The 14,868-nt window shown below is 42.8% G+C and overlaps 2 protein-coding genes across 2 annotated transcripts in view; one reads left to right on the plus strand and one right to left on the minus strand.

Moving 5' to 3' along the window:
* The window catches only part of klc3 (kinesin light chain 3), a 21,325-nt gene extending 17,558 nt beyond the window's left edge, over nt 1–3,767 (plus strand). Inside the window, exons 10-14 of the mRNA XM_008296658.1 lie at nt 39–212; nt 306–405; nt 1,013–1,178; nt 1,451–1,517; nt 2,163–3,767. Of these exons, the coding sequence (XP_008294880.1) occupies nt 39–212; nt 306–405; nt 1,013–1,178; nt 1,451–1,517; nt 2,163–2,246 (591 nt within the window). The 3' untranslated portion in view covers nt 2,247–3,767. The remainder of the gene's footprint in view (nt 1–38; nt 213–305; nt 406–1,012; nt 1,179–1,450; nt 1,518–2,162) is intronic.
* Nucleotides 3,768–4,093: 326 nt separating this feature from the next.
* ercc2 (excision repair cross-complementation group 2) lies at nt 4,094–14,655 on the minus strand. Its single transcript, XM_008296657.1, has 23 exons — nt 14,518–14,655; nt 14,132–14,231; nt 13,789–13,866; nt 13,628–13,690; nt 13,415–13,528; nt 13,185–13,301; nt 11,790–11,906; nt 11,327–11,450; nt 11,125–11,221; nt 10,440–10,573; nt 9,672–9,840; nt 9,334–9,452; nt 9,127–9,196; nt 8,778–8,847; nt 8,158–8,259; nt 7,991–8,054; nt 7,691–7,812; nt 7,490–7,582; nt 7,306–7,378; nt 7,123–7,193; nt 6,167–6,310; nt 5,847–5,990; nt 4,094–4,843 (listed from the first exon to the last, which is right to left on the minus strand). Exons 1-23 carry the CDS (start codon nt 14,520–14,522, stop codon nt 4,751–4,753), a joined length of 2,283 nt encoding a protein of 760 aa, XP_008294879.1. The 5' UTR covers nt 14,523–14,655; the 3' UTR covers nt 4,094–4,750.
* Nucleotides 14,656–14,868: the final 213 nt, after the last annotated feature.

Raw genomic sequence — 14,868 nt, forward strand, 5'->3', positions numbered from 1 at the left:
ATCATTTTTGTTCTCACTGTGGATGTTTAATGTCTCAGGTTCTGGGTACGGACCATCCAGATGTGGCCAAGCAGCTGAACAACCTGGCCCTGCTGTGTCAGAACCAGGGCAAGTACCAGGAAGTGGAGCAGTACTACGAACGCGCCCTGCACATCTACCAGAGCAAACTGGGCCCAGACGACGCCAACGTAGCCAAGACCAAGAACAACCTGGTAGGAAAGGCAGATTTTAGTGTTTAGCGCATTTAAAGATGACGACAAATTAAAACCCGTCTAATTACTGAACACGTTCTTTCTCCGTCTCAGGCATCCTGTTACCTGAAGCAGGGGAAATACAGACAAGCCGAGTCTCTCTACAAAGAAATCCTGACCAGAGCACACGAAAAGGAGTTTGGATCTGTGGAAGGTAAAGTCAGATTTGTCATTTTTGCTTTTCGATTACATGCATCTCATCCAAAAGTCGTCATTCGCTTCAGTAACATTTTGTTTAGAACGTTTGAAGCAACCACAAGGAATCACTTCTAAAAAACCACCACAGAGGGAAGTGAAAACCCAGGGGAATGCTGGACAACTGCTTTTATTAAACTGCCTCCAGTGAGACGGTTTCACTTTTGCAGCTTCTGTGGACGCAAGTAGCTTTAGAATAACAGTGTACTGTGTGACAGTAACACAAGAAAAGAGGCGTCATGGTGGTAAAATGCTGCATTTCTTGGTTAAAGTTTCCCATCATCAGCTACAATAATTAATTTACAGGTTGGAGGGAAAGTCAGAGGCTTCAAATATCAACTTTTTCATTAGTGACGGGTGGAAAGTAAGTTTTGAAAGTTTGATACAGAAGAAAACTCGAGTCTAAAAGTGAAATCAAGTCCTAACCCTGATCCTGTGTGAACTCTTGTGCAGCACTCGGAGGTTTGACTTCGTCGTTAAGATATAAAATCTATCATGAAGGAGATGAGAACAGAGAGCGGCTGCAGTCGTTTTCCTGTGTGTTCATACGACCTCTGTCTGTCCAGGCGACGGTCGTCCCAGCTGGTCCGGCGCTGACGACGGAGGATCCAGCAACCTGAAGCGCAGCGGCTCCTTCACCAAGCTCCGGGAGTCGATACGGCGAAGCAGCGAGAAGCTGGTCCGCAAGCTGAAAGGCGTCGGAGTCGAGGAGATGACCCCGAGGAACGCTGGGTAATAATCTGTGGTTTAACGCCCACTGTTGGTGTAGCTGTAGTATAGAATGGTTAAAACATGCTGATATGAGCAGCAAAAAAAAAGTTTAGATCAAGAACTCTGGACTGAAAGCTGCATGTAAAGAGAATGAAAGACCATTTACAGGTTTGTGAGGCTGATCGGTGCAAATTCAAGGCTGACTTCTCTAAAAATGTTTGCTTAGTTGCATTTCTCCAGTGATATCTTTACACAGATTAAGAGTTCCTTTTGTTTTTCTGTCCGCTCGTCAGGATGAAGAGGGCGAACTCTCTGAACGTTTTAAATGTGGGAGCCAGAGAGAGTCAGGACGGCACGCAGGTGAGCAAACTGCCGCTGATCCAATCCAGAAAAGTCTCACGTTTATCTAACAGGCTTCAGTTTCTTGAAGATGTTTTAATTCCACATCTTGAAAGGCTTCTTCAGCTCTGAGGCGTGTCGTGCATTTAAGCTCTTGTGAGGCTGTGAGCACCTTGACGGGATGGATGTTGACGACTTCGTTCACTTCCTTTAGCATCTCGTCGATCCTTAGTTTCAGTGCGTAGATGCTGAAATCTGTCATCGAGCAGCTGCTTCTGAGCTTCTGTGATCTGCAAGTTTTCTGCACAAATCAAAAGGTTTTCACTCTGATTACGTTTGAAGTTTGAGGCAACTGGACTTGCATGAGTCGGTAAACGTGGTTACCTGAATCTTAAAACACACAGCTGTGCAGAATCCACCACAAGAAGAAGACAAGAAGCCATTTGGATGAAAACACTTTGAAGAAACTGAAGCCTGTTGCTTTTGTTTTACACATAAGAAGACCGGAATGAATGAGAACGTTAGAGATGTTATCAATTAATCAAAACATTTCAGGAAAAAAGAAATCCCGCTATCTGACTGTATAAGACATTACACACACAACTTCAGCTCTACATCCGGTCCACAGACTCACGCCAACACCCGTCACGTGTTTCTGTTTCTCAGGGAAGCCCGTTGACGGATAACCGAGGCCTGAGCTCCAGCACGCAGAGCCTGACGAGGCGAGGCTCTCTGGGTGGGAACAGCTAACACACCCCCGATGCAACAGATCGCACAAACAACCGGAGAGACGTTCGCACGCCGACTAAACCTGCTGCTCTGTATCCAGCACGTCAGATGTCAGAGCGGATCCGAGCCCCCTGAAGAAAAGCCGAGGCTGTTGTTTGACCAAAATCTAAATTCCACTTTCTAGTTTTTCTGTGGCTCGCACATAAAGCCCTTCTCGACGTATCTCCGTTGCACTACAACATTTCCTTCCTGATCACTTGAAATCCGTCACTCCTGGTTTGAAGGTCCACAAATCATGTTAGACGCTAAACATTCCTCCGTGAGCCAGACGACGTCATTTACAAGTTAACAGAAGTAGTTTGTAAAACAGCTAATGTTTAATGTTGGTGCCCTTTTAACAACCGTTTCTATTAATGTTACTGAAAAGAAGAAAACTGGAGTTATTTGTGTTACATTTTCTAAAATCGTAAATCAGGCGCGCTGATGTTTGTAAAAAGTCTCCTCTGAGAAACGGGGACGTCGGGTTTTTTTTGCACAACGATCAAAACGTGACGACGCGTCTGTGAAGCTGTAATTTTTTTTTACATTTGGTTCGAAGAGGGAGAAGTTGAGCTGCGTTTACACTGTTAAAGAAATGTGATCGACGAGTTCTGCCTTCAGAGTGTCCACGTCGTTTTAATCAAATCGTCGAGAGCTAACGATAAGACATGCCCGCTTATTTATTTTTTAAAAAAAGGACCTATTTTTTAAAAACTTGAGGACTCCTACTCGTGATTTGCACCATTTGAATTCAAACGCCAGCTCAACAAACTTACAGACGGTACTTTCAGAAGACGGTGGATGTTTTTTGCACATTACATGGATGCTATGTAAATATATTCTCAATCAGACCAACTCCTGACGATTGTAGATCATGAAACTCTAACGTACACATTTCAACGTTTAGCGATGACGCGTTTGCTCCGTGCTGACAATCAAACGTTTCTCATCTTTGCTTTTTCACTGAAATGCCTGAAACCCACGACTTATCACGGATAGAGCTTAACGTGTAGGTTTCTTCGCTAGAGAAATAATTACCTCAAGTAGCTGCTGCAGAGTCAAACTGCATTACAAGTTACGTTTTAGTATTAAAAAACTTCATAAACACTCCCCTGACACTCAGGAACATCTGAAGTAAGGACGCAAAAAGATAAAATTCGGCTCCCTGTTACCGTCAGATCCTCGCCGACTTCATTCCACTAAACTTCTCTCGTTCTACAAATCCTGTTTCTGGAGAACCACTGATTGTCTGTTTGCTGTGGTAGAAGACGTCACTGCTGTTTGTCTGAAGGGCTGAAGCCGCACCGTGTTAGTTTCTGTAGGAGCTACAGTCTGTTACGAGCACATGTAAGAACGCCGCACAGGAAAAAAAAAAAAAAAGTAGGAAAAGTGTGTAGAAACGGGAGCGTGAAGCTCCTCTGGCGCCGTTTGTTCTGTTAAAGATGAATGTTTGTATTTTATATTTGCAAACTTGAGCTGAAATAAATTACAATGAGACACTGATGAGCTCGTTTACTTCTTGTGCTTTTGCCTGTTTGCGTGAAAATACAGTCGTGACTCGATGATACGACACTAAATGTAAAACCCTCTGCTATGTCGGATAGCAAGACTGTCGGATTGTCAAGACGGAGTCAGAATCCAAGGCTGTCGCTATGTTAAGACTGTTTTTATGGGTTCTGTTCGTTTTTCCTAAAAACCCGTCGGATAGCAGGTTTAGGATTGTTAAGGGTCAGATTATCGAGTCACGACTGTATTAAGATATGTGTCCTAAACTCGTTTTTGTCACGATGGAAAAGACTCTAAAGGAAAAAAAACACACGAGTCAAACACAAGTTAAATACAAAGATTTATGGTCCAACTTCCTGGTTGGAGAACAAACAGGTAAACAAACGTTCAGTATAAAATGTACAATAGTCTTGTCTGTATGACAGACGCTATATGGACCGATGTTACAGCCACAGATGGGAAAAACAAAACGTTCCTGCAGCCGATGCAACACGATGCTGACGCGGTTTGTAACTTTATCAAAAAGACGATTTTAAAACAGCGCAACTTGAAAATAAATGTCATGTTCTACTAAACTCCCAATTCAAGCAATAGCTTTTTTGTAATTGTGGAAACTGTTCATTAGTGTTTGTTTTCTTTTCAACAGTACACGACACTGAAACACATTTAAATGTGACGGGAACCTACATGACAAGCGGACCAACAGGTTTCTGCTCCGTTCTGAAAACTGTGACCTAAAATACTCGGCGGTGTTTAAACTAACAGACAAACAGCTCTCGTGTCTTTAAGTCACCACCAGAGCTGAGCACGTTAAATACTTCAGCGGTATGTTTAACACACACAGAGCATGTTTGTGGTGAATCCTGTCCGTCTGGAACGCCAGCGCTGCTTAAAATAAGTCGTATCCGACCCGTTACTGATGGTCGTTAACGGCCGATGACCCCCGGTTTGTGGGTGTTGCTATGCGGAGTTTGTCACCTTCAGGTCTGATGAGCGATCTGAGAGATTTTCTGCAGCATTTCCTCCGACTCGAGCTGCTCCAGCGTCAACAGGGACAGACCCAGCTGGTCCTCCTGGAGGGAGAGGATGGAGGAGGAGGTGAACACAGAGGTCAGGATGGTTTACTGTAACTTCTGATCAGAGAGAGATTCCTTCAGTCTGGGTAAAATGTTGAACTCATTCTGTATGAAGCAGAACGTCACAGAGGCCTGTTTTACTGGGAATGTCCATCATGTGAGTTGCTCGGCTGTGTGTTCGTGCTCACGCTTCTGTGTTTTGTGTAAATAGAAGATCAGGAGAAAGAAGATTTGATGAATTACAAGTCGAGTAGAATGACGACACTTGATTTGTCTGAACGGATTTCTTCTTCTTGACGTCTCCAATCTGAGGAAAGCGGTGCGACTTCACTGCAGCCAGGTGGTTTTATTTTTCATAAAAGCACGAGACTTTGTGCACAGCTGAAGATCTCAGAACCTCAACTTCACTTACATATTTGCTGTGCAGCTCTGTGTACCTCAGTGGCCACAGGGGATTTAAAACTCAGGATTTTTAACCCAACTCTATTTATTATTCTAATCTCAAGCAGAAGTTAACTTTCTGATTCACCTGCAAAATTAAAAATGTGAGGATTTCTACCCTCATTTTTTTCCCCTGTGGAAATAAACGCAACATGCTCTGTTGTTTTTTTATATTTACTGCACATCTCAACAGCCTGTAATTATTCCTGACAAAACGAGAGATAATAACAGCACATGGACGTGCTTGTCATACCTTTGCACTCTGCACAACCTTAAAATATTTATTTTGTGCTCATGAGAAAATGTTTATGATCACAACCAAGACATAAATTAGGAATTTAAAGAGAAACTTCTAATTTTAAAATCAGAAAACACATCTTTACCTGCATTCAATTCAGGTTTTCCCACAAAAGAGACAAGACTTCTTTTCACTGATTCTATTTTTGTTGCACCTGCTGAGCGATTTGACTGAACTGCATTTACACTAACATTCGCTCATTTGACAGCCTGAGCAGCAGCGAAATAGAAGCAAAGATCTTTACGCTCACGGCGGCCGTACCTGTCTGAAAGGCTGAGCCATCTGCCGCAGGAAGTGCTTGGAGAGCTGCACGGTCTCGTCCACGGTGAGGTTCAAACTACCATCGCTGATGTGCTCCTGAATCCAGCGAGGAAGCTTCCCTCGTTTGTCTGCTCGGGCGTAACGCTGCGGAGCAGAGAGCGAGTCGTTACAGATTCATCTACAGCTTGAAATAAACCACGAGCTGCTCCGGTGCAGCTACGTCAGTGCTTAAAAGGTCGCGGATGTGAAGCAGGATGCCGGTAAGAGGTGACGTTTAGAATCTTGTTGTGCTACGACAGGACCAGACAAACATCACACACCTTGTCGGCAAAGATCATGAGTCCGTAGTCGGTCTTGCCCCTGATGGCTCGGCCCACGCACTGAGCTGCGTGACGCATGGCATCAAAGGTCAGGAAGTCGTTCTCTCGGATCTGAAACTGATCCCGAAGGTACTCCAGCCGAGCCTGAACCAGATGTGTGAGTGAGAGGGGAAGAAAACAAAACAGTCTTCAGCTACGGGCAGAATTAGGATCATAAGAACATCCGATCAGACTGAAGAGAAAAAGATGTGACTTATAAAAACACTTTTAACAATGTGAGAAGTTTATGTGGAGTTCAGGAAAAGACAAACATTAACCCTGTGAAGCCTGAACCATGAAATAACTGCCAGAAAATTCTAATTTTTTGAAACTGGAGTATTTATTAAACCTTCTGACAACAATAAAAAAAATAGTAATTTGCATTTATGAGTTTTAGTTTGTATAATTTTTGCTAAACCTGGCATTTCTGGTGCATGAGTGACGATCTACGGTGGATTATCAGCACGCTGCATGAGTGTGTACATCAGGTTTTTTTTAATTAAAAAAAATATCCCACCGATGACGTAGAGGTCTCTGAAACTTGTGTATTAAATATGATAGACTTTACTGGTTTAAAACATCAGTTTCCAGTTTATTAGGCAGACGTTTCTAAAACATGTGCAGCTTAATATTAAAACAACTCTGCAGTCAATCCTACCGTCATGTTTTTTTTGTTGAAACTGTTTAGAGGTGCTTTGTAATCACTTTGAGATGTACTGATGCTGTTTAATTCTACACAAACTGGCGTTTCTAATACTTTAACATCACATTTATATCAGTGAGGTTAGAATAAATATTCAAAACACATTTTACTGCAACATAATTGGTTCAACAAATAGTAATTTTTGCTTTTATAAACTGTGACAGACTCTGGAAACAGCAGAGAGTAAATGCTAGTACATAGTGATGACTCTGACCTTCAGGATGCGGCTCTGCGTATAAACATACGGGACTCCAAACATGATGACTGCTCGGCCGAAATGGTGCACTGAAGGGAAACAGAGCGAGACATTCAGTCAGTACGTTGATGAACGACTGAAGCCGGTGAAACGTTTGCTGCATCTGACCACAAACCAGAGAGTCTCGTCTCTGTAACTCACCGAAATCTATCCCCTCCGACACCTTTCCTCTGGCAACGGACAGGAGAATCGCTCCTCTGCCGTTCTCACACGCCTGAAGACGAACAGAGAAAAGGTCAGAAGACATGAGCACCAGGAGGCCTTTGCTCATTTACAGCACATCTGGCTGTGACTGTTTCTGTGAGTTAACGTGAGCGGCCCTGACCTCCTGGTATTTCTCCAGCGCCATGCTCGTCTCCGCTGCATCCGGAGTCTCGATGAAGATCAGCTTGTTCCTCTGGATGTTCTCCAAGATGCCCTGCAATGCAAACACGTGCACAGACGTATGTATAAAATCTGTACAAACTGTTTCAACAGTGCAAAGAGGTCACACATCATCTGCTCTTCATCTCATGCACACACTGACCTGCTCGTACCAAGACGCCACTATGTTCTCCATGTAGACGTAGCTGGTGAAGAACGCCACGATCCCATCGGGAACTATGGCGGACATCTCCAGGAGGAGGTTTCCATAGTTACGGATCACAGCTGCAAGAAGAAGAATTGAAAAAAAGGATGTTTTTGTCACATATTGTTTGTCGGATTGGAAAAAAATATATTTATGTACACGGGGCAAGGTGATATTTTGATTTTATGTCAGTTATATGTTTCTCTTTTCTTTCGGGACTTCATGCTCAGATAATTAATTACAGAGATTTTAACGAACCAAAGTCTTCTCTGGTCTCAAACTTGGAGCTGAGGGCCACCTGGTCGTTTCCCCGGCCCACAATCTATGGAAGATAAAAACAGATGAAGACGAACGTCAGATTCCTGCTCCTTAAAACCTCACAGCGTATTTTTTTCATACGAGTGTGTCTGAGTGACGTCACACACCAGAGGACAGAGGCAGGTCCGGGCCAGCGTCATGGTGAAGGACGCCATGGTAACGGGGCGGAAGTCGAGGATTCTGGGATAGATGTCCAGCGGGGAGAGAGTCTGAGGGGGAAACAAAGAGGAAGACAAGACAGCGAACATGAGATCAGTCATTCATTTATTAGTAAATGTCAAAAAAAATAAATAAAACAGAAAATCAAATTACTTCATCACAATAGTGACATTTTTGTCCAGAATGAAAGAAAGAATAAACACTCAGGCCGCTAAATCGCTACCAGCTGTGATTGTTGATTATTCTAAACAAAGAATAAAAAGGCAGTAAACAAACATGACATGAATGAAGCTGCAGGATTATAGTTCAAGATGATATGATAAAGAGGTTTAGTGTGCGATCATCTCATTACAGGAGGTCTGAAGGAAAAGAAACGCAGCAGATATTTTAACTAAGTTCTTCCTCAACTGAAACAACACTGAAAACACAGCTTCTGATTTAGGCGCTGCAGACGGGCTTTTTTTGTAGACTGAAGGCAAAAACTAAACTCAATCGTACCATTTGTTGCAGGACTAACACGAGTGTAACGTGAGCCGAGAGAAAAGAAAAGGAGCGACACGTAACGTACCCCCGAGGTGATGACGACGGACTGAAACCTTTGGAAAACCGGTTTGATGGCGATCGACGGATCCATGCAGCTGAGAGAAGACAGAAGAACGAAAACGAGAGATGAGACCCTCACATCATCTAAAAATCGATGCCTTTAACCCACCGTAGCCTGGATGCAACAGATATGTGAATTACAAGTGGAGGTTTCTCACTTTTAAATGCTAGAACTCTTGTTTTGAGGATATTTAGTGTGGAAGAGCAAAACAAATCAGTCACAGATAACCATCAGTGAATAAGATTGCACCAAACAGACATCAATCAATTATGTTTCCCAGTTTTAAACACATAGTTAATGAGTTCCTTCCCACCTGAAGTGCAGCACAGGGTTGGCGATGGTTGGAGTTCTGTCCTCAAAGGGCTCAATAATAATGGTGAAGCCTTTACAGAGAGAAAGAGAGGCGTGTTTCATAAACCTGACTTATATTCCTCTCCACCTCCAGCTAGAGTATCTGCCGGACTAATATGTTCCTCAACGCAGTCGGAGTATTTAAGGATGCACGCCGGTGTTTCGGTACCTTGGCTGTAGGTGCTGACGAGCGTGGCGAAGTTAGAGATGAGAGTAACAGCTGAGAAGTCGGCGATGTCGGCAATCTCCAGAGTTCGCAGCAACGACTGCAACCGCTCTGCACAAAACCTGAGAGACGACACGGATAAAAGATCACGGAGAGAAACGAGGAGAAAGAGGTGAAGAGACTGAGTGAGGAAGATTATCAGGATGTAAAAATAAGGGACAAACAGAACGCCAGAAACTGAAGAGTCCAGGATCACACCTTAGTCTTAAGTGAATGTTTGGAAGCTTCAAGCAGAAACACAAGTCACAAGCAGGACGACGAGTTTTCACGCTGAAACTGACCTGAGAGGTTTGCGGTCGATGCAGACTTTGTCGAAGATGTCTTTAAGGAACTGCGGGGCGCTCTCCTGTACGACATGCTGGACCCTCAGACGGGACTTGAGATACTCCAGGAAGCGTCTCAGGAATCCGACAAAGTGCTCGGCTGTGCGAATCGTACCAGGGACGGCCTCTGACGGACAAAGACAGCGGAAAAACTTCAGACATGTGCCAGATAAACTCACCAACATCTGCTCCTCTACGTTTTGGCTCCAGATTAAAACGTTGCTTTTCTTTTGCTAATTGAATAAACACCACCTCGGTTCTACAATGTGTACAAAGGAAACAGAGCTTAGTAGGAATGTAGTGGTTTTCTTGAACTAAACTGGGAAGAGAAAGAAAAATAAACTTTAAAACAAACGCTCTGACAGTGTTACTGGTTCGTCTTCAGATCAGTTTTACTTGTGGTTGTTCTGTGATAAAGCCAAACATCATCTCTGACTGAAATTATTCTAAACCTGTTGCAGTGAACTCCAGAAATGGAAATCGTATACGCTGTTGTCTTTACTGGTTTTCTGGAGTTCATGAGTCCTGTCCAGTAGGAGCAGAGAAGTGTTTTGGCTTTTCAGTGTATTTGCATAAAAATGCTGAAAGGCCTGCTGTGGACACAAGTTGTTTTTGCACACAAACAGCGTTTTAAAATTCAACTGGCTTATCATTAACATAACATATTCCATCTGTCGTAAACTCAGAACAATGAAAGGAAAGAATAAAGTGTTGCTGATGCCGAACCTTTAAGGATTTCATCAGGTAACACCGGGTTTGCGAGGTAGACGTCCGTCTCTCTGGCAACGTTGGCTTCCTTCAGCCCCTCCACCAGTCGTCGGTATTCCTCCCTCAGCTTAGCAGCATCTGTTTCCTTTATGCTGTCAGAGAGCAGAGACGACGACGAGAAGCTGGTGAGCTTCACACACAAACAACAGTTCTGTCTTCTCTGATCCGTCCTCGCTTGTCAAAATTAAAAACTGGATTTTTTTCCCCTGTAGGTTTAAACACCAAAGAAAACTAAACCATATGCATCACTCAACAGGAGACATTTCTTATTCTAGTCAGGAGGTGAAGGAGAAACACAAACTGGTGGTTCATTCAGGGGACGTGTTGCTAAAAAGAAGCGTCCGTGTATCAGGACTAAACCGTATTCTGAGGTGATACACATTTACATGATCGCTTCTTTCCCCAAAGTCTTCTAGAAATTATGAGATATCGTCATCACAGCCTGGACAATTTAAATAATTAGTATAATAGAATGAACATTACAGCAAGTATGAGCTGCTCACACAAACACTGAAGTACAGGAAGTCTTTGAGAGACTGGAGGAAAAGACTCAAAAGAGTGAAACACTGGTTCAGCTGCACAAACAAACAGGTGCTTCCTAAGTACAATATTTCGGCGCCTGTCCTTCTGAGCGTGCTCTTACTTTTGTATGGTGTTCTGCAGCGTGTCCACGTTGCTCTGGCAGCGATCCAACGTTCGCCTGGTGATGTTCACGCTCATGGAGTCGATGCAGACGTTGTCTGAGGAGACAAAGACGAGTAAATAAAAACATTTGCGATACTTTACGTGAAGCAAATTCCTAAAAATGATCAGAATTACAAAAACCTGTCCGTTCAGTTGCTCACCTATATTATGAGCCTCATCAAACACCACGACAGACTTCTTGGCCAGCTCTTTGGACACCAGGTCGGCTATCTTGGGGTCCAGCAGGTAGTGATAACTGTACACCACGATGTTAGCGTGAAGGAGCTGAGAGGAAATAAAGAGAGAAAGGAGAAAGGAAACAAGTTACGCAACATACAGCTATGGAAAAACCAAGATATCAGTCTGTAAAACGTTTCCAGTCAGTAAGAGAAATAAAGGCTCTCACTAAAAGCACCTCTGACTTTCTAGCAAATACTGTAATAAAATACTTATTGTCTCAGGAGAGGAGCCCACGTTTCTTTTTTTTTTACTCAAAATACTGGATCTGTTTTCAGTTCAACAAACTATAAAATCAATAGAAAGTCTGTAGCGGTGCAAGGAAATACTATGTAGTTCACATGGAGCTACACATTTCATGTTTGTACAGCAGGATTAACGTATTACCGCATAGCGAGCCATGTAGTACGGACACCAGCCCTTCCTCCTGCCGAAGTCCTTCAGGTCGTCCAGGTTGTAGATCCCAGCAGGAAGAGGAACCTGACGGCCGACGGCATCGAACTCCTGCAGCAAAAAAAGCAAAAGAGATGCTTGTTTAAGGAAACGAGCTGCAGACAGATGAGAGGAGGCGCACTAAATCTGAAAGCACAGCAGGAAAAAATAAATGAATCACATTAACTTCAGCTGCAGTAAACGAGCTGAATAAAGGTTCCACCTTCACACACACATCAGTCTCTGTGATGCTGCGTAACTTCAGCAGCGTGAACCTGAGATCGAGTTCATTCAGAGGACAAAAGACACTCGACATGTAATCTAATCTGTAGTTACACACGGAGCTGCTCATTGTTTGCTTTAACCCAGTTAGAAACCCTGACAGGAGGGTGAAACAGATTCCAGGTGTTGTTTTACTGCTGCAGAGAGTCATCAGCTGTCCCCTGTTGTCCAATCACATGCCGGCATGAAAATCTGATGACTAATCACACACCTCATATGGATGATATCCAGCAAGAATGCAGTGAGATTTTTTACCCTCTAAAGTCCAGATTTTTATTCACTGTGCATCTGCAGCCTGGAACAACAGCAGAACAATGTAGAGCTGGACTCATTTTTATCTTTCTGGCAATTTAGTTTTTTAATTTTACCTCCAGCTGTTCATGTTTCAGTTAATTATTTGGCTTTAAATTTTGAACGCAAACTATTATTAATGGCTTTATTTAACTAATAATTCTTTTTTTCTTTTTAAATGTTATTGTTGTCACTAATGTCTAATTTCTAAATCACGTGCCGAAATGGTTTTGTTTAGTTTTTTACTCAGCTGTATTATAAATGAGGCTTCTACTCCTGAGTTTGGGTTGAAATGAATCAATCTGAAGGTCTTTGCTTCTCAAATGTACGTTTTTCTTCTGCTTACTTCTGTTTTTTTTTATAACCACAAGTTAAACATCTTTGGGTTTTTGCCATTAGATTGACAAAACTATTTGAAAATTGTACTTTTGGCTCCAAGAAAGTGGAGGAGAAATTCTTACATTTTATTGATGAAACTATTTTATTAAAGGAATCAAAGACTCATCAGTCATCGATTTCAACTGCTTGTCAATCGACATCACAAAGCTCATAACATTCTGTTTCTTTATTATCTAATACAACATTAAAAAAAATCCTCAGGCATGCTGCTGTGAGTACTTTACAATATCATTGACACGTCTCAGATACTGTGTTGACTGTGCAGGTGTAAAATACCTGCAGGTACAAAGAAAGACACTTTCAACTAAAAGTAGCCTCGTTTTTTCAGACAATGTTATTTTGAGGTTATTCTCTGATCACTCTAAAACCAGTCCTTACCTCATAGAATCGACAGACGGGCTGATTCGGGTTAACGTGTCGCTGTGCTCGAATGTACGACGCCGTCAGACTGTGACACTTCCCATCGACCTCCTTACCGAAGCGCAGAGAGCTCACCTACGTCAAGTTTGACAAGCATTTATTTAAACTTTCACACATGTAGCAGACAGAAACCACAGTGCTGCGTCTAGAAAAACTGCTGCAGATTGATCAGCTGTGTTTGTTCGTACCTCAGGGTGGATGCAGAGGTTTTTCCTGGAGGAAAGAGCCAGAGCCAAGAAGTTGTTGCTCTCTCCAGTTTGTTTGGCGTAAAACTCCATCAGCTTCCTCAGCTCCTCCACAACCTCATCACACAGACGGAGAAATGCAATAAGTTAAGATGAGAGGACTTTTAAAGCACCTTACCATGTTTCTGAGCAGCAGTTATTTGATTTGACACTCACCTTCTCGATCTCAGGAACTGTTCTGGAGCAGTAAATCAGCTTGGTCACGTCCAAAGGAAAGGCCTGAGAGAGAAACAGACCAACATGTTAGAGTATTAATAAGCTAAAACAGATTAAACAAAGACTCCAGCAGCACTTTAAATCCCAGAGATGGAACTCACCCTTTGATAGGCAACAATAAGAGACAGCAGGGAGATGGTCTTCCCTGTTCCTGACGGCATCTCCAGGACTCCATGACCCTGAACACAAACACAGTAACACAGGTTTGATGCTTCAAATCTGATAATGTCACATATGCATTTGACATAACACAGTACAAGCAGACTATTTACAGACATATATCTTTAAACATATCTAGAGGGAATCTTAGAGTAGGACTAGATCATTTTATCCACCACTGACACTGACATATGACTGTGTCATCATACTACAGTTTGACCATTTCTTACAAGGCAACTGTAAATATCTACAGGATAAACTCAGAGACGCTTTAACACCACCCACCTTGGCATCCAGAGTCCTCTTCAGCTCCAGCATGTAGGAGTACTGCTCCGGATAGATGTAGTCATACGGAAAGTACACCAGCAGACCGTCAATGTTGAGCCTGGAATGACACAGTAACGATGCTAACAGCGAGCAACAGAACATGTGAGTGAAGCTAAGCTAACGAGCCTCGATAACGCACAGATAAATAACAACAAACCACTAACAAAGCTACAGAGTAGAATTGGAATAAACTGCAGCTGCTAAAGTCAGAATTATTATTTTTTTAAATAGCTTAGTTACGTTAGCCTGCTATCGCTAAACTTAATGCAGTCAAGCTAACACTGACAGCTAATGTTGCCTGCACAGATTAGCATTGCTCTTTTCTGTTTGCGTTTAACACTCACTTCATGTTTGCAAGACGTTTAACAGCAGCTCCTCTTCTTCGTCAGTCACTTCCGTCCGTCAGGAATAATCATTGATAACTTTAATGTGACAAAAACAAAAGAAAATACAGGTTAGCAACGCAGGAAGCTGCTGCTGCTGCTGCTGCTGTTGCGTCTTCTTCTTCTGCGGTTGCTAATGCTGCAGTTTCTTCTTCTACGCTTCGTATAAACGGTCGCTTCCTCGCCCTCCACAGGGAGCAGAAGAGATTACTTGAATCAACTCGTGTAGGAACTAAATAAAATAACAGTATTTTTTTCAGTTTGTAGTCGACATCAGTCAGCGTCTAGGATAATATTCCCCAACATTAAAAT

This window comes from Stegastes partitus, unplaced genomic scaffold (assembly GCF_000690725.1).
Source record: "Stegastes partitus isolate 25-593 unplaced genomic scaffold, Stegastes_partitus-1.0.2 Scaffold1145, whole genome shotgun sequence".
Taxonomy (NCBI): Eukaryota; Metazoa; Chordata; class Actinopteri; family Pomacentridae; genus Stegastes; species Stegastes partitus.

Bases quoted from the DNA above. Each gene is read 5' to 3' on its own strand.
- ercc2 (XM_008296657.1), bottom strand. The intron at 11,222-11,326 runs GTGAGCAACTGA...TTGTCTCCTCAG, and splicing joins TGATGAGGCTCATAATATAG to ACAACGTCTGCATCGACTCC. The intron at 7,379-7,489 runs GTCAGGGCCGCT...GTTCGTCTTCAG, and splicing joins CGCTGGAGAAATACCAGGAG to GCGTGTGAGAACGGCAGAGG.